This window comes from Mustelus asterias, chromosome 24, assembly GCF_964213995.1.
Source record: "Mustelus asterias chromosome 24, sMusAst1.hap1.1, whole genome shotgun sequence".
Classification (NCBI taxonomy): Eukaryota; Metazoa; Chordata; class Chondrichthyes; order Carcharhiniformes; family Triakidae; genus Mustelus; species Mustelus asterias.
In genome coordinates, this window is record NC_135824.1 from 356,055 (window position 1) to 383,261 (window position 27,207).

Genomic DNA, 27,207 nt, shown 5'->3' on the forward strand with positions numbered 1-27,207 from the left:
CCCTCACACACACCCCCACTCTCACTACCCCCCTCACATACACCCCCACTTTCACTGTCCCCCCACACACACCCCCACTCTCACTGCCCCCCTCACACACACCCCCACTTTCACTGTCCCCCTCACACACACCCCCACTCTCACTGCCCCCTCACACACACCCCCACTCTCACTGCCCATCTCACACACACCCCCACTCTCACTGACCCCTCACACACACCCCCACTCTCACTGACCCCTCACACACACCCCCACTCTCACTGCCCGTCTCACACACACCCCCACTCTCACTGACCCCTCACACACACCCCCACTCTCACTGACCCCTCACACACCCCCCACTCTCACTGACCCCTCACACACACCCCCACTTTCACTGTCCCCCTCACACACACCCCCACTCTCACTGACCCCTCACACACACCCCCACTCTCACTGACCCCTCACACACACCCCCACTCTCACTGCCCCCCTCACACACACCCCCACTTTCACTGTCCCCCTCACACACACCCCCACTCTCACTGACCCCTCACACACACCCCCACTTTCACTGTCCCCCTCACACACACCCCCACTCTCACTGACCCCTCACACACACCCCCACTCTCACTGACCCCTCACACACACCCCCACTCTCACTGCCCTCCTCACACACACCCCCACTCTCACTGACCCCTCACACACACCCCCACTCTCACTGCCCCTCTCACACACACCCCACTCTCACTGACCCCTCACACACACCCCCACTCTCACTGACCCCTCACACACACCCCCACTCTCACTGCCCCCCTCACACACACCCCCACTCTCACTGACCCCTCACACACACCCCCACTCTCACTGACCCCTCACACACACCCCCACTCTCACTGCCCCCCTCACACACACCCCCACTCTCACTGCCCTCCTCACACACCCCCACTCTCACTGACCCCTCACACACACCCCCACTCTCACTGACCCCTCACACACACCAACACTCTCACTGCCCCCCTCACACACACCCCCACTCTCACTGCCCTCCTCACACACACCCCCACTCTCACTGACCCCTCACACACACCCCCACTCTCACTGCCCCCCTCACACACACCCCCACTCTCACTGACCCCTCACACACACCCCCACTCTCACTGCCCTCCTCACACACCCCCCCACTCTCACTGACCCCTCACACACACCCCCACTCTCACTGACCCCTCACACACACACCCACTCTCACTGCCCCCCTCACACACACCCCCACTCTCACTGTCCCCCTCACACACCCCCCCACTCTCACTGACCCCTCACACACACCCCCACTCTCACTGACCCCTCACACACACACCCACTCTCACTGCCCCCCTCACACACACCCCCACTCTCACTGACCCCTCACACACACCCCCACTCTCACTGACCCCTCACACACACCCCCACTCTCACTGCCCCCCTCACACACACCCCCACTTTCACTGTCCCCCTCACACACACCCCCACTCTCACTGACCCCTCACACACACCCCCACTTTCACTGTCCCCCTCACACACACCCCCACTCTCACTGACCCCTCACACACACCCCCACTCTCACTGACCCCTCACACACACCCCCACTCTCACTGCCCTCCTCACACACACCCCCACTCTCACTGACCCCTCACACACACCCCCACTCTCACTGCCCCTCTCACACACACCCCCACTCTCACTGACCCCTCACACACACCCCCACTCTCACTGACTCCTCACACACACCCCCATTCTCACTGCCCCCCTCACACACACCCCCACTCTCACTGACCCCTCACACACACCCCCACTCTCACTGACCCCTCACACACACCCCCACTCTCACTGCCCCCCTCACACACACCCCCACTCTCACTGACCCCTCACACACACCCCCACTCTCACTGCCCTCCTCACACACACCCCCACTCTCACTGCCCTCCTCACACACACCCCCACTCTCACTGACCCCTCACACACACCCCCACTCTCACTGCCCCCCTCACGCACACCCCCACTCTCACTGACCCCTCACACACACCCCCACTCTCACTGCCCTCCTCACACACCCCCCCACTCTCACTGCCCCCCTCACACACACCCCCACTCTCACTGCCCCCCTCACACACACCCCCACTCTCACTGACCCCTCACACACACCCCCACTTTCACTGTCCCCCTCACACACACCCCCACTCTCACTGACCCCTCACACACACCCCCACTCTCACTGACCCCTCACACACACCCCCACTCTCACTGTCCCCCTCACACACACCCCCACTCTCACTGCCCCCCTCACACACACCCCCACTCTCACTGCCCCCCTCTCACTGACTCACATTTAACGTTACAATGGATTGCTATGATTGGCTGCGCTCTCGTCCAGCAAATGTTTCTTCTCTTAAAACTTCAGCTTTTTTTGAAATTTGGTTTATTTTTTGCCAATCCTTATTTTTCCAAAATTTGCTCACTGGACCTTTGGGTGAGAAAATCTGTAAACGTGGCCTGAGCAATTTGACTGCCGGACCGACAATATTCTTTCCTTTGCCCAAGACATTATTCCTCAACTTCCAGCTCGACTTCCTATCCATACCCAGGGAGCCACTGAGGGTCTAGCTGATCTCAGGACCCGTACCCAGGTCTTTCTCTCATCTTCTGCTCGAGGTTAACATCCAGCTGTCATTAAACTCCGCATGGCTGTGTTCTTGCGGCTGAAGGGCCTGTCCCTGTGCTGTTCCTTGCTCAGGAAGCTGGGTTGTTTCCCGCTCTTTGTTTCTGCAGGCTGTGTTCTGAACTTAATTTTCAAAGAGGTTTCAGGATGATGAAAATACACTCAACACAATTGAACCAATCTGAGCTAATGTATTAGCATTGCGTGTTTACGTGTTCGAATTTTAATTGTGTTTTAAAACTGACCTGCAGCTGCCTCAAATCCAATAGAAACTGCGAGATCAGAGTAAAGAGCCGGTCACTTTGGCTGAAGTCTTGGGGTTGGCAGAGTGACCAGGAGATTACCTGCTGCTGATGTGTGAACGTTACCCAATCGCCTCCACCCGCTGGTTTCAGGCTGGTTCATACAAACTGGACGCTAAAGCCAGTTAAAATCCACAGTCAGTGAATAATGCATGGAGATTTGAGCATTGTGATTGGTGGATTGTGGGGAGTCAGATCCACAGAGATCTCAGAGAGTGGCCGTCCCGACATTTTTACAATCACCCCAGGTCCAGGTAAGGGTCTCATGCTCAGAGTTATGGGTCACGGCCAATGGTGGAATGGCTGAAACCTCGGGGGACACCGGAAGCTGATAGGTGGGCGAGAGGATCCTTTGGGAAGAAGGATTGTGTTTTCCTGTCAGCAAACAGGGAATGGCCTCATTCCTTCCCCTGGTTATGTCGCTCATTGAAATTGGAAATGGGAGGGTCTTGCAGTCAACTGAAGAAGAACAGGATTGGTGGAGAAATGAGCAGGGATTGGCCCTTGGGTTGGTCACCAGCACAGACTGATTGATTTATCCAATCAGAAGACCTAATGGCCAAGGAGCTGAGGCTTGAGTGACAACGTCCCAATTCTGTGCATATCAGAAATTCAGACTTAAGAACAGGTTGTGGTCTAAGGGTGTCTAGCTTCGTAAGGGTTAATGTGGGAGTGAGTATAGGACTGCCCACAGTCTGATGTAAAGATACACATGACCATAGTCCAGATGGAGTTGTGGACTGGACAGAGACTAGTGTAGAAGCAAGTATGGAGTTTGCTCTATAACATGTATATATGCAGATAGTTATGTGTTATCATTACACATTTCATTTTTTACCAAGCAAGATGCAGAACCTCTTCTTGAGATTAACTGAACATAAAACATGCAATACATGATTGTGAAATATCTATTTTTCAAATTCCTAGCAGAGAGCAGGTTGGAGAATGACAGCATTTTTATTTTTGGTTACCATGTCAGATGCCACCTTTGATTCCCAGGCGGTGAGTGTTGGTCTTACCCACATGACGTAGAGTCCAGAATTTCACTGGGCAAGTCAACTCAAACATGGAAACATGGCTTATAAAATGATGAAGGAGATAGATAGAGTGAATGTTCAAAGACTATTTCCTCGGGTGGATGGAGCTATTACAAAGGGGCATAACTATAGGGTTCGTGGTGGGAGATATAGGAAGGATATCAGAAGTAGGTTCTTTACGCAGAGAGTGGTTGGGGTGTGGAATGGACTGCCTGCAGTAATAGTGGAGTCAGACACTTTAGGAACATTTAAGCGGTTATTGGATAGGCACATGGAGCACACCAGGATGATAGGGAGTGGGATAGCTTGATCTTGGTTTCAGATAAAGCTCGGCACAACATCGTGGGCCGAAGGGCCTGTTCTGTGCTGTACTGTTCTATGTTCTATGTTCTATGTCCTCAGCTATAGGATTGCAGCTGGATAGTTCCGTGTAATCAGCCCAGCAAAACCCTGGCAAGAACTTCCCACCACAAGAGGCACCAAAGGAAATTTTAAATCTTTAAAATTTTAAATTTAAAATAAGAATAATTTATTTCGAGTCACTTACCAAAGTTCCGTTTGCATCTGCATGCCGAAAAGTAAAGTCAGAAACAATAAAAGCCAGGAGGTAAGTCGACATCTTGGGTGTTTGACCAAAGGTGGTAACTATCCACTCGCTACCATTGTGCAATATGGTGTGATTATCTACAAAAACAGAAATAACTTCATTGTATCAAGAAAAAGTCAAAAGTCCTTGATGTGTAATGAATTACATTGAAATATGACGACTGTTAGTTTGATACCTGAAGTAGCGAGAAAGTTTGAGTTTGAAAGAATATTTATTCTCAATAAAATTGATTGAGGGAGAATAGACTCATAGAATCCCTACACTACAGAAGGCGGCCATTCAGCCCATTGAGCCGCACAGACAACAATCCCACCAAGGCCCTATCCCCGTAACCCCACGTATTTACCCGACTATTTCCCCCTGACATTAGGGGACAATTTTACCGCGGCCCATCCACCTAACCCGCACATCTTTGGACTGTGGGAGGAAACCGGAGCACCCGGAGGAAACCCACGCAGACACGGGGAGAACGTGCAGATTCCACACAGACAGTGCCCCAAGGCTGGAATTGAACCCGGGTCCCTGGCGCTGTGAGGCAGCAGTGCTAACCACTGAGCCACTGTACTGCCCCTGGAGTGCTAGCCAATTTATCAGAATTGCTCATATTTTTCAAATGGCTTTTTTCAATAAAAAGCATATTTCATTTCCTATAAATCACTTAATCACATTTAATTTGTTTGATTTGACTTTTACCATCATTTGTATCTGAATGAAATGATGTTAGTAGAACTGGGAACATTGAGCAGGTCATTCAACCCACTGAGACTATGCTGCCTCTTCAGAAAGTGATCCAATTCATCCAACTCCTCCTCTGCTTTCTCCATTTTTCTATAATCTTTCTCTCCTTCAGCCCCCAGGCCGGTGTTTAGTTAAATCCACAGTCAGTGAATAATGCATGGAGATTTGAACATTGTGATTGGTGGATTACGGGGAGTCGGATCCACAGAAATCTCAGAGAGTGGCCGCCCCGACCTTTTTACAATCACCCCAGTCCAGGTAAGGGTCGCATGTTCAGGGTTATGGGTCACGGCCAATGGTGGAATGGCTGAAACCTCAGGGGACACCGGATGCTGATAGGTGGGTGGAAGGATCCTTTGAGAAGAGGGATTGTGTTTCCTGTCAGCAAGGAAGAGGGCAGAACAGGCTCGAAAGGCTGAATAGCCTTCCTCTTGTTGTAATATTTGAATGTTTCTAAGTATTTATTGCTGTGCTTTCTGAAAGTTCCCTTTGAATCTGTTTCTTCCACCCTATCAGGTAGTACGTTCCAAATCCTAACCCTCATTGCATTCTGGCACTAAAATAAAATCCAACAGAAGTCACAAATTTGAAATATTCAGCAAGTCTGGCAAATTCTGTGAAGACAAAAGCAAAATTTAATACCCTCCTCAGAGGCAGTATTCTCCCTCTATTCTCTGGAGGGTCAAAAGATGAGAGGTGATTTAATTGAAACTTATAAAATTCTTGCAGGGTGTGGCAGGGTGGGTGTGGCTGAAATGTTTCTCCTGGTTGATTGGTTTAGAACCAGTGGACATAATCCCAGGATGAGAACTGAGATGAGGAGGAATTTCTTCACTCACACGGTGGTCCATCTTTGGAATTCTCTCTCTCTCCCAGGGGGCTGCAGAAGCCCAATCACTGTTCAAATTAGAGACTGATAGATTTCTGATAACGAATGACATCAAGGAATCTTCAGTTAGTGTGGGTAAATGAGGTAGAGGTAGGTGAACGATCCAATTGAATGGGCCGAGTGGCCTCCTCCTGCTCCTATGTTTCTATATTCCACCAATCTGAGAAATTTCCAAAATCTTTCTCTTTTCTATTTTTCAGCCAGTTCAGTATCTATGCTGATCTGATTTGATTTATTATTGTCACATGTATTAATATGCAGTGAAAAGTATTGTTTCTTGTGCACTATACAGACAAAGCATACCGTTCATAGAGAAGGAAAGGAGAGAGTGCAGAATGTAGTGTTACAGTCATAGCTAGGGTGTAGAGAAAGATCAACTTAAATTCGAGGTAGGTCCATGCAAAAGTCTGGTAGCAGCGGGGAAGAAGCTGTTCTTGAGTCGGTTGGTACGTGACCTCAGACTTTTGTATCTTTTTCCTGAAGGTGGAAGAGAGAATGTCCGGGGTGCGTGGGGTCCTTAATTATGCTGGCTGCTTTGCCAAGGCAGCGGGAAGTGTAGACAGAGTCAATGGATGGGAGGGTGGTTTGCATGACGGATTGGGCTACATTCCTGACCTTTTGTAGTTCCTTGCAGTCTTGGGCAGAGCAGGAGCCATACCAAGCTGTGATACAACCAGAAAGAATGCTTTCTATGGTGCATCTGTAAAAGTTGGTGAGAGTCGTAGCTGACATGCCAAATTCCCGTAGTCTTCTGGGAAAGTAAAGGCGTTAGTGGGCTTTCCTAACTATGGTATCGGCATGGGGGGACCAGGACAGGTTGTTGGTGATCTGGACACCTAAAAACCTGAAGCTCTCGACCCTTTCTACTTCGTCCCCATTGATGTAGACAGGGGCATGTTCTCCTTTACGCTTCCTGAAGTCGATGACAATCTCCTTCGTTTCGATGACAGAGGGAGAGATTATTGTCACCGCACTAGTTCACCAGATTAGGGCAGCTGAGATTGCCTTTTCATCTCCCAGGCTTCAACTTCCCAACAAGGAGAATGTGGGACTTAATATTTTTTAATGTCCACATAGACATTAACTGTTACCTCATCAAATACCCAATTAATCCAACAAGATTTGTCCTTGACACTCCAGTGCTGCCTCATTTCTTTCATGTTTGTTCCAGTTTCTGCTCATTTTCTCCTGAATTCATTTCTGAAAAGTTCTCCAGCATCAAACTGATGCTGAGTGGTCCCCTTCACCCTCCTCCCTATTTAAGATTGCGATGGAGCAAATCAGTGCAGGGGAAATTCAGACATGAAATGCCCCATCCCCCTCCTATCCCCACACCTGCCCTTTCCCCTCTTTCCCCCACTCCACCTCCATGCCTCATCCACCCACTCTCTACCCATCCTTCACAACAACTCATCATCACCACATGTCAATTTTATTCAAGGTATTTGATTAAAAACCAGCAATGAGTGAATGAAATTTGTGACACTGACTAATTGCCGGCATGTTGGAGATTGCGGAGTGTTCCTGTTTATGGTACAGAGTTATGTTGAATGTTGCTTTCATCGCTGGTTCATCAAAACACGGGAACGCCTTTCTGGCGTCTGTGGGCTGCAGCTGCGTTGTTGCGATGGTTCTGGAACAGCAAAGGAAGCAGATCAGACATCAGTATCTATCTCGAAACTCACTATAATGCACTTTCACATCAAGCTTCCAATTTCACTTGTCAATTTCTTCCCAATATGTTGTTATTTTTGCTGAAAAACCAGACATAGAATCATAAAATTCCAACAGTGCAGAAAGAGGCCACTCGACCCATCAGTTCTGCGCCGACTCTCCGACAGAGCATAATGATGCAGCTATATAAGACCCTCGTCAGACCCCACTTGGAGTACTGTGCTCAGTTCTGGTCGCATCATTACAGGAAGGATGTGGAAAAGATTGAAAAGGTGCAGAGGCGATTTACAAGGATGTTGCCTGGATTGAGTGGCATGCCTTATGAGGATTGGCTGAGGGAGCTCGGTCTTTTCTCCTTGGAGAGACGTAGGATGAGAGGAGACCTAATAGAGGTATATAAGATGTTGAGAGGCATAGATCGGGTGGACTCTCAGAGGCTTTTTCCCAGGGTGGAAATGGCTGCTACAAGAGGACACAGGTTTAAGGTGCTGGGGGTAGGTACAGGGGAGATGTTAGGGGTAAGTTTTTCACACGCAGGGTGGTGGGCGAGTGGAATCGACTGCCGTCAGTGGTGGTGGAGGCGAACTCAATAGGGTCTTTTAAGAGACTCCTGGATGAGTACATGGAGCTTAATAGGATGGAGGGTTATAGGTAGGTCTAGAAGGTAGGGATATGTTCGGCACAACTTGTGTTTTGTGCTGTAGTTTTTCTATGTTTCTATGTTACATTAGAGACATGACATAAATGATTGTGTATTCTGTAATCCACAGTGGCCCCAAATACTGTCGAACGGATGGAGAGGCTGACAATTATTTTTGCACAAATCAAACGTAAATTCAAGTCATCGCAGTTTTGTGGTTAATCTGGAAGCTGCGGATCCTATGTCTGAAATTCAGTGTTTCTGCTGCCATCGCTTTATGACAATAGGATTGCACATTCTGCCTCATCATAAATGCACCAAACTACAGATTTGTGTGGAAATCCTTTCAATCTCTTCTTCCTCACTCTCACAATCAAATCTTTCTTTCCCTCTACTTATTTCTCTTTCTGATGTGGAGTTGCCGGCATTGGACTGGGGTGGGCACAGTAAGTAGTCTCACAACACCAGGTTAAAGTCCAACAGGTTTATTTAGTAGCACAAGCTTTCAGAGCGCTGCCCCTTCATCAGATGAGTGAAGAGTTGTGTTCACAAACATGGCATATATAGACACAAACATAGAGCATAGAACAGTACAGCACAGAACAGGCCCTTCGGCCCACGATGTTGTGCCGAGCTTTATCTGAAACCAAGATCAAGCTATCCCACTCCCTATCATCCTGGTGTGCTCCATGTGCCTATCCAATAACCGCTTAAATGTTCCTAAAGCGTCTGACTCCACTATCACTGCAGGCAGTCCATTCCACACCCCAACCACTCTCTGCGTAAAGAACCTACCTCTGATGTCCTTCCTATATCTCCCAACATGAACCCTATAGTTATGCCCCCTTGTAACAGCTCCATCCACCCGAGGAAATAGTCTTTGAACGTTCACTCTATCTATCCCCTTCATCATTTTATAAACCTCTATTAAATCTCCCCTCAACCTCCTCCGCTCCAGAGAGAACAGCCTTAGCTCCCTCAACCTTTCCTCATAAGACATACCCTCCAAACCAGGCAGCATCCTGGTAAATCTCCTCTGCACTCTTTCCAGCGCTTTCATCCTTCTTATAGTGAGGTGACCAGAACTGCACACAATATTCCAAATGTGGTCTCACCAAGGTCTTGTACAGTTGCATTATAACCCCACGGCTCTTAAACTCCAACCCCCTGTTAATAAAAGCTAACACACTATAGGCCTTCTTCACAGCTCTATCCACTTGAGTGGCAACCTTCAGAGATCTGTGGATATGGACCCCAAGATCTCTCTGTTCCTCCACAGTCTTCAGAACCCTACCTTTGACCCTGTAATCCCCATTTAAATTTGTCCTAACAAAATGAATCACCTCACATTTATCAGGGTTAAACTCCATCTGCCATTTTTCAGCCCAGCTTTGCATCCTATCTATGTCTCTTTGCAGTCTACAACAGCCCTCCACCTCATCCACTACTCCACCAATCTTGGTGTCATCAGCAAATTTACTGATCCACCCTTCAGCCCTCTCCTCCAAGTCATTAATAAAAATCACAACTAGCAAAGGACCAAGCACTGACCCCTGTGTCACTCCGCTAGCAACCTGCCTCCAGTCCGAAAATTTTCCATCCACCACCACCCTCTGTCTTCGGTCAGATAGCCAGTTACCTATCCAATCAGCCAACTTTCCCTCTATCCCACACCTCCTTACTTTCATCATAAGCCGACCATGGGGGACCTTATCGAACGCCTTACTAAAATCCATGTATATGACATCAACTGCCCTACCTTCATCAACACACTTAGTTATCTCCTCAAAAGATTCTATCAAATTTGTGAGGCACGACTTGCCCTTCACGAATCCATGCTGACTATCCCGGATTAATCCGCATCTTTCTAAATGGTCGTAAATCCCATCCCTAAGGACCTTTTCCATCAACTCAGGCCCACCGGAGTTATCGACTTTCAGTTTATTCAAAACTGATAGTACACCCTCCCTCCGAACATCTGCTTCCTCCAGCCTATTAGCCTGTAACACCTTCTCTTCCTCAAAAACATGGCCCCTCTCCCTGGTGAACACTGAAGAAAAGTATTCATTCATCACCTCTCCTATCTCTACTGACTCCATACACAAGTTCCCACGACTGTCCTTGACCGGCCCTAACCTCACCCTGGTCATTCTTTTATTCCTCACATAAGAGTAAAAAGCCTTGGGGTTTTCCTTGATCCGACCCGCCAAGGACTTCTCATGACACCTCCTAGCTCTCCTTTTTCCCGTTTTCAGCTCATTCCTTGCTAACTTGTAACCCTCAATCGAGCCATCTGAACCTTATTTCCTCATTCCTACATAAGCTTCCCTCTTCCTTTTTACAAGACATTCCACCTCTTTTGTGAACCATAGTTCCCTCACTCGGCTATTTCCTCCCTGCCTGACAGGGACATACCTATCAAGGACACACAGTATTTGTTCTTTGAAAAAGTTCCACTTTTCATTAGTGCCTTTCCCTGACAGTTTTTGTTCCCATCTTATGCCCCCTAATTCTTGCCTAATCGCATCATAATTACCTCTCCCCCAATTATAAACCTTGCCCTGCCGTACGGCCCTATCCCTCTCCATTGCAATAACAAAAGACACCGAATTAAGGATCTACAGAGGGAGTACGAAGAGCTGGGGAACAAATTAAAAAGCAGAACCAACAAGGTGGTAATCTCTGGGTTACTACCTGAGCCACGCGTAAATTGGCGCAGGGTTAATAGGATTAAGGAGACAAATGCGTGGCTCAAGGATTGGTGTGGGAGGAATGGGTTCGAATTCATGGGGCATTGGCACCAGTATTTGGGCAGATGGGACCTGTATAGATGGGATGGTCTCCGTTTGAACTGTGCTGGGACCAGAGTCCTAGCGAATCGTATCACTAGGGCTGTAGATAGGGCTTTAAACTAATTTATGGGGGGGAGGGTGCAGAGGTAAGAGGAATTACGAAATCAATAGTAGAGGAGAGGGAGCGAGTGCAAGCGAATGAGGGCATTCAAGTAGTTAAAGGAGTAGAGGGCGAGGGAGAGGTTGATAGCATTTCATCAAATCGGGTCCAGATAAAAGCTGGAATAAAGACACTTTGCCTGAATGCACGAAGCATTCGGAACAAAGTTAATGAGTTGATGGTGCAAATCAGCACAAATGGGTATGATCTAGTGGCCATTACTGAAACGTGGCTGCACGGAGACCAGGACTGGGAGATGAATATCCAGGGGTATCAGGCATTTAGGAAGAATAGACAGGAAGGAAAAGGTGGTGGGGTAGCTCTGTTAGTAAAAGATAATATCAGGGTAGTAGCGAGGGATGACATAGGCTCTAAGGAACAAAACGTGGAATCGTTATGGGTAGAGATAAGGAATAGAAGAGGGAGAAAGACACTAGTAGGCGTGGTCTATAGGCCCCCAAATAATAATGTTGAGGTGGGGAGGGCTATAAACAAGCAAATAATGGATGCGTGCAAAAACGGAACGGCAATAATCATGGGGGACTTCAACCTGCATATTGATTGGCTGACTCAAGTTGGAAGGGGTGGGATGGAGGAAGAGTTCTTAGAATGCTGTTGGGATAGTTACCTTGAACAGTATGTTACAGAACCGATGAGGGAACGAGTTATCTTAGATCTGGTAATGTTTAACGAGGTAGGTAGAATTAAGGATGTTCTTGTGAAGGACCCTCTTGGGTCAAGTGATCACAACATGGTCGAATTTCTGATACAAATGGAAGAGGAGAAAGTAGGGTCCCATACCAGAGTCCTCTGTTTGAACAGAGGGAAGTACGATAGGATGAGGGCTGAATTGGCTAAGGTGGACTGGGAGAGCAGACTGGTAGGTAGGACAGCTGAGGGACAGTGGAGGATTTTTAAGGAGATCCTTTTCAGTACTCAGCAACAATATATTCCGGTGATAAAGAAGGACTGTAAGAAAAGGGATAACCAGCCGTGGATAACGAAGGAAATTAAGGAGAGTATTAAATTAAAGACCGATGCGTACAGAGTGGCCAAAAATAGTGGAGAATCGGAAGATTGGGAAAACGTTAAGAAACAACAAAGAACGATTAAGAAAGCGATAAAGAAAGGAAAGATAAGTTATGAAGCTAGGCGAGCTCCAAATATAAAAAATGACAGTAAAAGCTTTTACGAATATATAAAAAGGAAGAGTGGCTAGAGTGAATGTTGGACCCTTGGAGGACGAGAGGGGGGATTTAATAGTGGGAAATGAGGAAATGGCTGAAACTTTAAATAAGTTTTTTGTGTCAGTCTTCACGGTGGAAGACACAAATAGTTTACCGAATATTAACGATAGAGGGTTGGCAGGAGGAGAGGTACTCAATACAATTAATGTTACCAGGGAGGCAGTGCTTGGTAGACTAACGGGACTGAAGGTGGACAAGTCCCCGGGCCCAGATGGAATGCATCCCAGGGTGCTGAAAGAAATGTCAGAGGTAATAGCGGATGCGTTAGTGGTTATTTATCAAAATTCATTGGATTCTGGGGTAGTGCTGGCGGATTGGAAAACAGCTAATGTTACGCCGCTGTTTAAAAAAGAAATTGACAAAAGGCGGGTAACTACAGACCGGTTAGCTTAACGTCTGTAGTTGGGAAAATGCTGGAATCCATCATTAAAGAAGAAATAGCAGGCCATCTGGATAAGAATGGTTTGATTAAGAAGACGCAGCATGGATTCATGAGGGGAAAGTCGTGCTTGACGAACTTGTTGGATTTTTATGAAGACGTGACTAGTGCGGTTGACAGAGGGGAACCGGTGGATGCGGTGTTTTTGGATTTCCAAAAGGCGTTTGATAAGGTGCCTCCCAAAAGGTTGAAGAAGAAGATTGGGTCACACGGAGTTGGGGGTAGGGTGTTAGCGTGGATTGGGGATTGGCTATCCGACAGGAAGCAGAGAGTCGGAATAAATGGGTGCTTTTCTGGTTGGCGGATGGTAACTAGTGGCGTGCCGCAGGGATCGGTACTCGGGCCTCAACTATTTACCATTTATATAGACGATCTGGAGGAGGGGACTGAGTGTAGGGTAACAAAGTTTGCAGACGACACAAAGATAAGTGGAAAAGTGAATCGTGTGGAGGGCGTAGAAGGTCTGCAGAGAGATTTGGACAGGCTGAGTGAGTGGGCGAGGATCTGGCAGATGGAGTATAACATTAACAAATGCGAGGTTATTCACTTTGGAAGAAATAATAGCAACTTGGATTATTATCTAAATGGAAAGAAATTACAACATGCTGCTGTGCAGAGGGACCTGGGGGTCCTTGTGCATGAGACGCAAAAGCCCAGTCTGCAGGTGCAACAGGTGATCAAGAAGGCAAATGGGATGTTGGCCTATATCGCAAGGGGGATAGAATATAAAAGCAGAGATGTCTTGCTGCATCTGTACAGGGCATTGGTGAGGCCGCAGCTGGAATACTGTGTGCAGTATTGGTCCCCTTATTTGCGGAAGGATATATTGGCCTTGGAGGGAGTGCAGAGAAGGTTCACCAGGTTGATACCAGAGATGAGGGGTGTTGATTATGAGGAGAGACTGAGCAGATTGGGTTTGTATTCGTTGGAATTTGGAAGGCTGAGGGGGGATCTTATAGAGACCTATAAAGATAATGAAGGGGCTGGATAGGGTAGAGGTGGAGAGATTCTTTCCACTTAGAAAGGAAACTAGAACTAGAGGGCACAGCCTCAAAATAAAGGGGGGTCAGTTTAGGACAGAGTTGAGGAGGAACTTCTTCTCTCAGAGGGTGGTGAATCTCTGGAATTCTCTGCCCACTGAAGTGGTGGAGGCTACCTCGTTGAATATGGTTAAATCACGGATAGATGGATTCCTGATCGGTAAGGGAATTAGGGGTTATAGGGATCAGGTGGGTAAGTGGAACTGATCCACTTCAGATCAGCCATGATCTTATTAAATGGCGGGGCAGGCTCAAGGGGCTAGATGGCCTACTCCTGCTCCTATTTCTTATGTTCTTATGTTCTTATAAATTGTGGTCACTATCTCCAAAGTGCTCTCCCACAACCAAATCTAACACTTGGCCCGGTTCATTTCCCAGTACCAAATCCAATGTGGCCCCACCTCTTGCACGATTATGGTTAGAATCCGAGTCTTAACAGGTCATCAAGTCTTTACAAGTGCAGACAATTATGAGTGGAGAAAGGGTTAAGTACAGGTTAAAGAGGTGTTAATTGTCTCAAGCCAGTACAGTTAGTGAGATTTTGCAAGCCCAAGCATGTCATTGGGGTTACAGATATAAGAACATAAGAACTAGGAATACAAAGAAAGTAGGAAAGAACTCAAACGAGGAATTAGAAGAGCAAAAAGGGGTCACGAAATGTCCTTGGCAGACAGGATTAAGGAGAATCCCAAGGCATTTTATTCATACGTTAGGAACAAAAGGGTTGTCAGGGAAAAAATCGGACCTCTCAGGGACAAAAGTGGGGAATTATGCTTGGAGCCCAAAGAAGTAGGGGAGATCCTAAATGAATACTTTGTGTCGGTATTCACAAAGGAGAGGGATGTGTTGACTGGGAGTGTCTCGGAGGGGAGTGTTGACCCGTTAGAGAAAATCTCCATTACAAGGGAGGAAGTATTAGGTTTTTTAGGGAATATAAAGACTGACAAATCCCCAGGGCCTGATGGAATCTATCCAAGGCTGCTCAGGAAGACGAGAGATGAAATCGCTGGGCCTCTGACGCAAATCTTTGTCTCGTCACTGGACACAGGTGAGGTCCCAGAGGATTGGAGGATGGCTAATGTGGTCCCGTTATTTAAGAAGGGTAGGAAGGATAACCCGGGAAATCATAGGCCGGTGAGCTTGACGTCCGTGGTAGGGAAGTTGTTGGAGAGGATTCTTAGAGATAGGATGTATGCGCATTTAGAAAGGAATAAACTCATTGACGATAGTCAGCATGGTTTTGTGAGAGGGAGGTCATGCCTCACGAACCTGGTGGAGTTTTTTGAAGAAGTGACTAGAATGGTTGATGAGGGAAGGGCCGTGGATGTCGTCTATATGGACTTTAGTAAAGAGTTTGACAAAGTCCCTCATGGTAGGTTGGTGCAAAAGGTTAGATCTCATGGGGTAAAGGGGGAGGTGGCTAGATGGGTGTAGAACTGGCTTGGTCACAGAAGACAGAGGGTGGTAGTGGAAGGGTCTTTTTCCGGCTGGATGCCTGTGACTAGTGGTGTTCCGCAGGGTTCTGTATTGGGACCTCTGCTGTTTGTGATTTATATAAACAATCTGGAAGAAGGTGTAACTGGGGTGATCAGTAAGTTTGCGGACGACACGAAAATGGCTGGACTTACAGATAGTGAGGAACATTGTCAGAGGCTACAGAAGGATATAGATAGGCTGGAAATTTGGGCAAAGAAATGGCAGATGGAGTTCAATCCAGATAAATGCGAAGTGATGCATTTTGAACATAGAACATAGAACAGTACAGCACAGAACATGCCCTTCAGCCCACGATGTTGTGCCGAGTTTTATCTGAAACCAAGATCAAGCTATCCCACTCCCTATCATCCTGGTGTGCTCCATGTGCCTATCCAATAACCGCTTAAATGTTCCTAAAGTGTCTGACTCCACTATCACTGCAGGCAGTCCATTCCACACCCCAACCACTCTCTGCGTCAAGAACCTACCTCTGATATCCTTCCTATATCTCCCACCATGAACCATATAGTTATGCCCCCTTGTAATAGTTCCATCCACCCGAGGAAATAGTCTTTGAACGTTCACTCTATCTATCCCCTTCATCATTTTATAAACCTCTATTAAGTCTCCCCTCAGCCTCCTCCGCTCCAGAGAGAACAGCCCTAGCTCCCTCAACCTTTCCTCACAAGACCTACCCTCCAAACCAGGCAGCATCCTGGTAAATCTCCTCTGCACTCTTTCCAGCGCTTCCACGTCCTTCTTATAGCGAGGTGACCAGAACTGCACACAATATTCCAAATGTGGTCTCACCAAGGTCCTGTACAGTTGCAGCATAACCCCATGGCTCTTAAACTCCAACCCCCTGTTAATAAAAGCTAACACACTATAGGCCTTCTTCACAGCTCTATCCACTTGAGTGGAAACCTTTAGAGATCTGTGGATATGGACAGAGCTAACGTCAAGGGGAGCTATACGATAAATGGCAGAACCATAAAGGGTGTAGATACGCAGAGGGACTTGGGTGTACAAGTCCACAGATCCTTGAAGGTCACGTCACAGGTGGAGAAGGTAGTGAATAAGCATGATTGCCTTTATAGGACGGGGCATAGAGTATAAAAGTTGGGGTCTGATGTTGCAGTTGTATAGAACGTTGGTTCACCCGCATTTGGAATACTGCGCCCAGTTCTGGTCGCCACACTACCAGAAGGACGTGGAGGCTTTAGTGAGAGTGCAGAGGAGGTTTACCAGGATGTTGCCTGGTATGGAAGGGCTTAGTTATGAGGAGAGATTGGGTAAACTGGGGTTGTTCTCACTGGAATGACGGAGGATGAGGGGTGACCTAATCGTGGTGTATAAAATTATGAAAGGCATAGATAGGGTGAACGGTGGGAAGCTTTTTCCCAGGTCGGTGGTGACGTTCACGAGGGGTCATAGGTTCAAGGTGAGGGGGGGGAGGTTTGACACGGATATCAGAAGGACGTATTTTACACAGAGGGTGGTGGGGATCTGGAATGCGCTGCCGGGCAAGGTGGTGGAGGCGGACACACTGGGAACGTTTAAGACTTATCTAGATAGCCACATGAATGGAGTGGGAATGGTGGATACAAAAGAATGGTCTAGTTTGGACCAGGGAGCGGCGCGGGCTTGGAGGGCCGAAGGGCCTGTTCCTGTGCTGCATTGTTCTTTGTTCTAGGAGCAGGAGTAGGCCATCTGGCCCCTCAAGCGTGCTCTGCCATTCAATAAGATCATGGCTGATCTTTTCGTGGACTCAGCTCCACTTACCCACCTGCTCACCATAACCCTTAATTCCTTTACTGTTTAAAAATGGATTTATCCTTGCCTTAAAAACATTCAATGAGGTAGCCTCAACTGCTTCACTGGGCAGGGAATTCCACACATTCACAACCCTTTGTGTGAAGAAGTTCCTCCTCAACTCAGTCCTAAATCTGCTCCCCCTTATTTTGAGACTATGCCTCCTAGTTCTAGTTTCACCTGCCAGTGGAAACAACTTCCCTGCTTCTATCTTATCTATTCCCTTCATAATCTTATATGTTTCTATAAGATCTCCCCTCATTCTTCTAAATTCCAATGAGTGTAGCCCCAGTCTACTCAGTCTCTCCTCATAAGCCAACCGTCTCAACTCCGGAATCAACCTAGTGAATCTCCTCTGCACCCCCTCCAGTGCCAGTATATCCTTTCTCAAGTAAGGAGACCAAAACTGTACACAGTACTCCAGGTGTGGCCTCACCAGCACCTTATACAGCTGCAACATAATCTCGCTGTTTTTAAACTCCATCCCTCTTGCAATGAAGGACAAAATTCCATTTACCTTCTTAATTATCTGCTGCACCTGCAAACCAACTCCTTGAGATTCCTGCACAAGGACACCCAGGTCCCTCTGCACAGCAGCAGGCTGCAATTTTTTCCATTTAAATAATAGTCCATTTTGCTGTTATTCCTACCAAAATGGATGACCTCACATTTACCACCATTGTACTCCATCTGCCAGACCCTCGCCCACTCACTTAGACTATCCAAAAGACTTTGCAGACTTTCAGCATCCTCTGCACACTTTGCTCTGCCATTCATTTTAGTGTCATCTGTGAATTTTGACACACTACACTTGGTCCCCAACTCCAAATCATCTATTTAAATCGTAAACAATTGTGGTCCCAACACTGATCCCTGAGGCACACCACTAGTCACTGATCGCCAACCAGAAAAACATCCATTTAGAGTCATAGAGTCAAAGTGGTAGCACAGTGGTTAGCACTGCTGCTTCACAGCTCCAGGGTCCCGGGTTCGATTCCCGGCCCGGGTCACTGTCTGTGTGGAGTTTGCACATTCTCCTCGTGTCTGTGTGGGTTTCCTCCGGGTGCTCCGGTTTCCTCCCACAGTCCAAAGATGTGCGGGTTAGGTTGATTGGCCAGGTTAAAAATTGCCCCTTAGAGTCCTGGGATGTGTAGGTTAGAGGGATTAGCGGGTAAATATGTGGGGGTAGGGCCTGGGTGGGATTGTGGTCGGTGCAGACTTGATGGGCCTAATGGCCTCCTTCTGCACTGTAGGGTTTCTATGATTCTATGAAAGAGGTTTACAGCATGGAAACAGGCCCTTCGGCCCAACTTGTCCACGCCGCCCTTTTATTTTTAAACCCCTAAACTAATCCCAATTGCCCGCAGTTGGCCCATATCCCTCTATACCCATCGTACCCATGTAACTATCTAAATGCTTTTTAAAAGATAAAATTGGACCCGCCTCTACTACTACCTCTGGCAGCTTGTTCCCGACACTCACCACCCTCTGTGTGAAAAAATTGCCCCTCTGAACCCTTTTGTATCTCTCCCCTCTCACCTTAAACCTATGCCCTCTAGTTTTAGACTCCCCTACCTTTGGAAAAAGATATTGACTATCTAGCTGATCTGTGCCCCTCATTATTTTATAGACCTCTATAAGATCACCCCTCAGCCTCCTACGCTCCAGAGAAAAAAGTCCCAGTCTATTCAGCCTCTCCTTATAACTCAATCCATCAACTCCCGGTAGCATTCTTGTAAATCTAATTGATTTAATTGGTATTTTTATCTTGTTTTGTTATATAATGGACTTTCTCTCCCAATTCTCATAGCTGAAAGTATTTCATTCACAGCTTATGGAAGATGTTACCCTCATGTATTTTCTGTTCAGCTTTGTAGCCTCAATGGTAATTGTCAGAATCCTTTTCGGGTGGATAACTGGAGATTTTCATTGCGCTTACTGTTTTGCGTGAAGCTGCTCCCAAACCTGTAAGGAGAGTTTATTTGTGCCAATGAGTCAGGGTGAGATGTGGCAATGATAGCAATTGTCCAGCCACAGATTGAAGGCATTGAGCAGAGGGCAGAACTTTCCGGTCTGGGCAACTGGGGGAGGAGTTTAGTTCAGGTGGGGAAAGGCCCAATTAATCGGGAAAATATCGGTCAGTGTCATCTGTTCCTTTCCTTATAATGTGAACTGATTATAAAATCAGTTCACATTATACACCAGCAGACACCACTCCCCCCCCACCACTCCCCCCCCCACCACCCACCCCCCCACCACCCACCCCCCCACCCCCCCCCACCCCCCCACCACCCCCACCCCACCCCCATCCCCCCACCCCTCCCCACCCCCCCACCACCCCCACCCCTCCCCACACCCACCCCCCCCACCCCTCCCCACCCTCAACCCCCCACCCCCATCCCTCCCCACCCTCACCCCCCCTCCCCACCCTCACCCCCCCCTCCCCACCCTCACCCCCCCTCCCCACCCTCACCCCCCCTCCCCACCCTCACCCCCCCTCCCCACCCTCACACCCTCCACCCCCTACCCCCCACACCCCCCCTCCCCACCCCCCCCACCCCCCCCTTCCCACCCACCCCCACCCCACCCCCACCCCACCCCATCCCACCCCACCCCACCCCCGCACCTCCCACCTCACCCCCCCACACCCCCCCTCCCCCACCCCCACCCCACCCCCTTCGACCAATCCCCTTCAATCTCTGCCCCTAGTAACTGACCCCTCAGCTAAGAGAAAACAAGTCTTTCCCGACTATCCTGTACAGCCCCCTCATCATTTTGTACCAATTAGGTCACCCATTAGCCTCCTGTGTCCTAAGGAAACAACCCGAACCTCTCCAATCTCTTCTCATAGCTGCAATTCTCCAGCCCTGGTAACATTCCTGTAAATCTCTACACTCTCTCCAGAGCAATCATGTCCTTCCTGTAACGTGGTGACTAGAACTGTGCACAAAACTCCAGCTGTGGCCCAGGCAGCGTTTTATTCAGTTCCAGCTTCACATCCCTGCTTCTGTATTCAATACCTTGCCCAATAAAGAAGGTATTCCATACGCTTTCTTGTCCATCTATCCTGCCACCTTCAGGGACCTGTGGACATTCACTCCAAGGTCTCTCACTATCTCAACCCCTCTCAATATCCTTCCGTTTATTGAGTATTCCCTTGCTTCGTTTGCCCTGCCCAATGCGTTACCTCACACTTTTCTGTAGAGAATTCCATTTGCTACTCTTCCACCCACTCAACCAAACCATTGCTGTCATTCTGGATCCACAGCTGTCCTCTTCACTACTAACCACATACCGATTTTGTCATCTGCAAATTTCCCAATCATGCCTCCCACATTTAACTCATTAATATGTACAACATACAGCAAAATCCCCAACACTGAACCCTGCGTGACCCCGACATTGAGCCCCACGTGACCCCGACACGGAGACCCACGTGACTCCGACACGGAGACCCGCGCGACCCCGACACGGAGACCCGCGCGACCCCGACACGGAGACCCGCGCGACCCCGACACGGAGACCCACGTGACCCCGACACGGAGACCCGCGCGACCCCGACACGGAGACCCGCGCGACCCCGACACGGAGACCCGCGCGACCCCGACACGGAGACCCGCGCGACCCCGACACGGAGACCCGCGCGACCCCGACACGGAGACCCGCGCGACCCCGACACGGAGACCCGCGCGACCCCGACACTGAGCATTGTGCATGAATGGTTTTAACAATGTGGATGTTTCCTCATGTGGGTGAATCTACAGTTAGGGGGCACTGTTTTAAAATTAGGGCTTATAGATTCAAAGGCAGGAAGTTGGAGTGTTTTGTGAGAAAGTAAAATACTTAAACCATTGAGATAACGTTGGGTGGAAGACTGCTGTAAATCCATTGGCTTTTAGGTGGGCCAGTGAATCGAATGCTTCGATTTATGAATTGTCTCAATTATAGAAGCATTAGAGTCATAGAGGTTTACAGCACGGAAACAGGCCCTTCGACCCAACTTATCCATGCCACTCTTTTTTTTAAACCACTAAGCTAGTCCTAATTGCCCACAGTTGGCCCATATCCCTCTATACCCATCTTACCCATGTAACTGTCTAAACGCTTTTTCAGACAAAATTGTACCCGCCTCCACTACTACCTCTGGCAGCTTGTTCCAGACACTCACCACCCTCTGTGTGAAAAAATTGCCCCTCTGGACACTTTTATATCTCTCCCCTCTCACCTTAAATCTATGCCCTCTAGTTTTAGACTCCCCTACCTTTGGGAAAAGATATTGACGATCTAGCTGATCAATGCCCCTCATTATTTTATAGACCTCTATAAGATCACCTCTCAGCCTTCTACACACCAGAGAAAAAAGTCCCAGTCTATCCAGCCTCTCCTTATATCTCAAACCATCAATTCCCGGTAGCATCCTAGTAGATCTTTTCTGCACTCTTTCTAGTTTAATAATATCCTTTCTATAATTGGGTGATCAGAAGTGTACACAGTATTCCAAATGTGGCCTTACCCATGTCTTGTACTTCAACAAGGCATTCCAACTCCTGTATTCAATGTTCTGATCTACGGTTGACCTTATAGGACAGAGATGTGGAGAAGTTTTTTCTCTCTGAGGGTTGGGCGACTTTGGAATTTTGCCTCAGAAGGCGGTAGAGGCAGAGTCATTGATATTGTTAAGGTAAAGGTAGATGGATTCTTGTCAGGAATGCGAATCAAAGGTTATCAGGGGTAGATGGGAATGTGGAATTCAAAACACAAACACATCAGTCATGATCTAATTGTTTAATCGAATGGCTTGAGGGGCAGAATGGCCTATTCCTGCTTCTATTGTTTATGATTTTCTCTGATGGACCTCAATGGGCCGAATGGCCTTTTCTGCACTGTATGACTCTGTGATATAGCTGCGAGACTGGGTGTACAACAGATGCATCTTTCCATGACAGTATTGGTAGGGATGTGGAGACAAAGTCCCGTCTGCACATTCAGACCAGTCTCCAAAGAACAAAGAACAAAGAACAGTACAGCACAGGAAACAGGCCCTTCGGCCCTCCAAGCCTGTGCCGCTCCTTGGTCCAACTAGACCAATCGTTTGTATCCCTCCATTCCCAGGCTGCTCATGTGACTATCCAGGTAAGTCTTAAACGATGTCAGCGTGCCTGCCTCCACCACCCAACTTGGCAGCGCATTCCAGGCCCCCACCACCCTCTGTGTAAAAAACGTCCCTCTGATATCTGAGTTATACCTCGCCCCTCTCACCTTGAGCCCGTGACCCCTCGTGATCGTCACCTCCGACCTGGGAAAAAGCTTCCCACTGTTCACCCTATCTATCCCCTTCATAATCTTGTATACCTCTATTAGATCTCCCCTCATTCTCCGTCTTTCCAGGGAGAACAACCCCAGTCTACCCAATCTCTCCTCATAGCTAAGACCCTCCATACCAGGCAACTCCATTATGCTAATTGGATAACTTTGGAACAGGGCCAGCAATTTGAAACTGGATATGAACAAGACGCAGTGGGCCATCAACAGCCGCAGAATTGTATACAACCTCTAACCTCATGGCCCGGCACACTCCCCACTCTACCATTACTCTCTTTTGTTGAAGCTTTTTGTTATGTATTCATCAGGACATTTTGCAACAATACCTAATGTAAAAGGAACAACAATTTATACTGCTTTAAAAGAGAGTACTGATTGGTTGGCAAGTGGAGCGATTGGTAGCACCGTTGTCATGGAGAAAGCCTTTTCTCATTCAATCTAAATTGTTCCCCTTGACATTGGTCAAACTTGTGATTGGTCTGTTGAGTACAAAATGAAAAACTTTGGCAAAAGGTTTCTAGAACATAGAACATAGAAAGCCACAGCACAAACAGGCCCTTCGGCCCACAAGTTGCGCCGATCACATCCCCACCTCTAGGCCTATCTATAGCCCTCAATCCCATTAAATCCCATGTACTCATCCAGAAGCCTCTTAAAAGACCCCAACGAGTTTGCCTCCACCACCACCGACGTCAGCCGATTCCACTCACCCACCACCCTCTGAGTGAAAAACTTACCCCTGACATCTCCTCTGTACCTACCCCCCAGCACCTTAAACCTGTGTCCTCTCGTAGCAACCATTTCAGCCCTTGGAAATAGCCTCTGAGAGTCTACCCTATCCAGACCTCTCAACATCTTGTAAACCTTTATCAGGTCACCTCTCATCCTTCGTCTCTCCAGGGAGAAGAGACCAAGCTCCCTCAACCTATCCTCATAAGGCATGCCCCCCAATCCCGGCAACATCCTTGTAAATCTCCTCTGCACCCTTTCAATGGCTTCAACATCTTTCCTGTAATGAGATGACCAGAACTGCGCGCAGTACTCCAAGTGGGGTCTAACCAGGGTCCTATAAAGCTGCAGCATTATCTCCCGACTCCTAAACTCAATCCCTCGATTAATGAAGGCCAGTACGCCGTACGCCTTCTTGACCGCATCCTCCACCTGCGAGGCCGATTTAAGAGTCCTATGGACCCGGACCCCAAGGTCCTTCTGATCCTCTACACTGCTAAGAATGGTACCCTTCATATTATACTGCTGCTTCATCCCATTGGATCTGCCAAAATGGATCACCACACACTTATCCGGGTTGAAGTCCATCTGCCACTTCTCCGCCCAGTCTTGCATTCTATCTATGTCTCGCTGCAACTTCTGACATCCCTCCAAACTATCCACAACACCACCTACCTTGGTGTCGTCAGCAAACTTACCAACCCATCCCTCCACTTCCTCATCCAGGTCATTTATGAAAATGACAAACAGCAAGGGTCCCAGAACAGATCCCTGGGGCACTCCACTGGTCACTGACCTCCATGCAGAGAAAGACCCCTCCACAGCCACTCTCTGCCTTCTGCAGGCAAGCCAGTTCTGGATCCACAAGGCAACAGCCCCTTGGATCCCATGCCCTCTCACTTTCTCAAGAAGTCTTGCATGGGGGACCTTATCGAACGCCTTGCTGAAGTCCATATAGACCACATCCACCGCTCTTCCTTCGTCAATGTGTTTGGTCACATTTTCAAAGAACTCAACCAGGCTCGTAAGGCACGACCTGCCCTTGACAAAGCCGTGCTGACTACTTTTGATCATACTAAACTTCTCTAGATGATCATAAATCCTGTCTCTCAGGATCCTCTCCATCAACTTACCAACCACTGAGGTTAGACTCACCGGTCGGTAATTTCCCGGGCTGTCCCTGTTCCCTTTCTTGAATATAGGGACCACATCTGCAATCCTCCAATCCTCCGGAACCTCTCCCGTCTCCATCGACGATGCAAAGATCATCGCCAAAGGCTCCGCAATCTCCTCCCTCGCCTCCCACAGTAACCTGGGGTACATCCCATCCGGTCCCGGCGACTTACCAACCTTGATGCCATTCAATAGTTCCAACACATCCTCTTTCTTTATGTCCACATGCTCGATCCTTTCTGTCCACCGCAAACCAGCAGTACAACCACCCAGATCCCTTTCCACCGTGAATACCGAGGTAAAGTATTCATTAAGCAGCTCCGCCATTTCTAACGGTTCCGCACAAACTTTTCTCCCTTCACCTTTTAAGGGTCCTATGCCTTCACATCTCATCCTTTTACTCTTGACATATTTGTAGAAAGCCTTGGGATTCTCCTTAATCTTACCCGCCAAGGCCTTCTCATGACCCCTTCTCGCTCTCCTAATTTCCTTCTTAAGCTCCTCTCTTTTAAGATACTCAAATTCTGTAATACCAAACAACTATTCATTACCATCAAGCTAAGGGATCATGTTGGTTGAATGGAGAAGGCAAGAGGTGTCAGCTGAGTGAAGCTATGACCCACGGTCTACTTGTACCAAACAGCATGAGTAACATGATCTAAGTGATCCCATGAAAAACGGATCAGATCTAAGCTCTGCAGCCCTGCCACACCTAGGCATGAATGGTGGCAGACAATTAAATAACTCACTGAAGGAGGAGACTCCACAAATGATAGAAGAGCCCAGCACATCAGTGTAAAAGATAAGGCTGAAGCATTCGCAGCAATCTTCAGCCAGAAGTGCCGAGTGGATGATCCATCTCAGCCTCCTCCAGTGGTCCCCAGCATCTCAGAAGCCAGTCTCCAGCCAATTTGATTCACTCCACGTGATATCAAGAAATGGTTGAAGGCACTGGATACTGCAAAGGCAATGGGCCCTGATAACATTTCAGCAATAGTACTGAAGACTTGTGCTCCAGAACTTGCCGCTCCCCTAGCCAAGCTGTTCCAGTACAGCTACAGCACTGGCATCTACCCAGCAATGTGGAAAATTGCCCAGGTATGTCCTGTACACAAAAAGCAGGACAAATCCAACCCAGCCAATTACCGCCCAATCAGTCTACTCTCGATCATCAGTAAAGTAATGGAAGGGGTTATTGACAGCGCTATCAGCAGCACCTGCTCAGCAATAACCTGCTCAGTGACGCCCAGTTTGGGTTTCGCCAGGGTCACTCAGGACAAAAGAGCTGAACTCCAGAGGTGAGGTGAGAGTGACAGCCCTCGGCATCAAGGCCGCATTCGCCCGAGTGTGGCATCAAGGAGCCCTAGTGAAACTGGAATTAATGGATATCAGGGGGCAAACTCTCCCCTGGTTTAATCCCTTCATCCCAAGAATAGAGGGAACTTTCTCCGAACAGTTTCCAATGCAATGAGATCGAACTTTAATTTAACAACTAGTGAAAGTGTATCCAAATGGATATTATTGCTGACTTTCTCTACCTTCGGTGTCCAGTTTCATTCGTGTATTCACTCCTGTAAAATCCAGAGAGATCATCCGCCAAGGCGCCTTCGAACTGGGTATGGAGGGAGTACTTTTTGCTAGTGGAGAGTTTGGAGGAGAGTTTGAGGACCAGGTACTGGGTGTTATTCTGCAGCCAGGAATCCAGGATGTCGGGGGTAGTGGAGCCATCGACAGCCTCCAGCTGGGCGAGCTGTTTGCCGAAACGTTTCAGCTGCAGTTTGTTGCAGTGAATCAGAATCAAGTCCGTCTCCTGTTTGCAGCGAAAGAAAACGGTGGAATTTCCGCTGAAAGTGAAGCGTTTGGGGGGCTGGAGACGCGGCCAGAGGCTCAGCTGGTAATGAACCGGGAATAGGGTGCCCGGGAGCCGGTACCGATCCCAGGGATCGTTCCCAATGGGCGGGGAACCCGTCCCGGGAGAGTCCGGCGGGGATCCCGTCCCGGGAGAGTCCGGCGGGGATCCCGTCCCGGGAGAGTCCGACGGGGATCCCGTCCCGGGAGAGTCCGGCGCATTCTTCTCCTCGGCGTAAAGCACGGCGAGCGCGATGATCGTGGCGAGAGCGGCGAGTGCGGCGAGAATGGCAACAACCAGCAGCGTTTTACTGATGAAGAATCCTTTAGCCATGCCTGCAGCTTAGGAAGGTCCGAGTCAGGGGAACAGGCGCCTTTTGTAGCTGCCACTGGATTAAAGATTAACCCGAATTCTCGCTTCCAAACATCTGGAAAAGGAACTGGGTGAAATCCCAGTCTGCTGAGTTTCCACCAAAGTCCAAACCAATGAGAAACCCGCCTCCAAAACCCGAGTCCAGGAAACTGGCAGCTGCCCAAAAAGTTTCCAATTTCCACCCTAAACCATTCCAGATGTTCAGAACCCCTGGCGGCTCCGCCAGTTCTCACTC

The 27,207-nt window shown here is 48.4% G+C and overlaps 1 protein-coding gene across 1 annotated transcript in view; it reads right to left on the reverse strand.

Moving 5' to 3' along the window:
* Positions 1 to 26,987, reverse strand: part of LOC144511126 (aminopeptidase N-like) — a 109,012-nt gene extending 82,025 nt beyond the window's left edge. Inside the window, exons 1-3 of the mRNA XM_078241104.1 lie at positions 26,290 to 26,987; positions 7,738 to 7,880; positions 4,561 to 4,697 (exon numbers count right to left, since the gene is read on the reverse strand). Of these exons, the coding sequence (XP_078097230.1) occupies positions 4,561 to 4,697; positions 7,738 to 7,880; positions 26,290 to 26,933 (924 nt within the window). The 5' untranslated portion in view covers positions 26,934 to 26,987. The remainder of the gene's footprint in view (positions 1 to 4,560; positions 4,698 to 7,737; positions 7,881 to 26,289) is intronic.
* Positions 26,988 to 27,207: the final 220 nt, after the last annotated feature.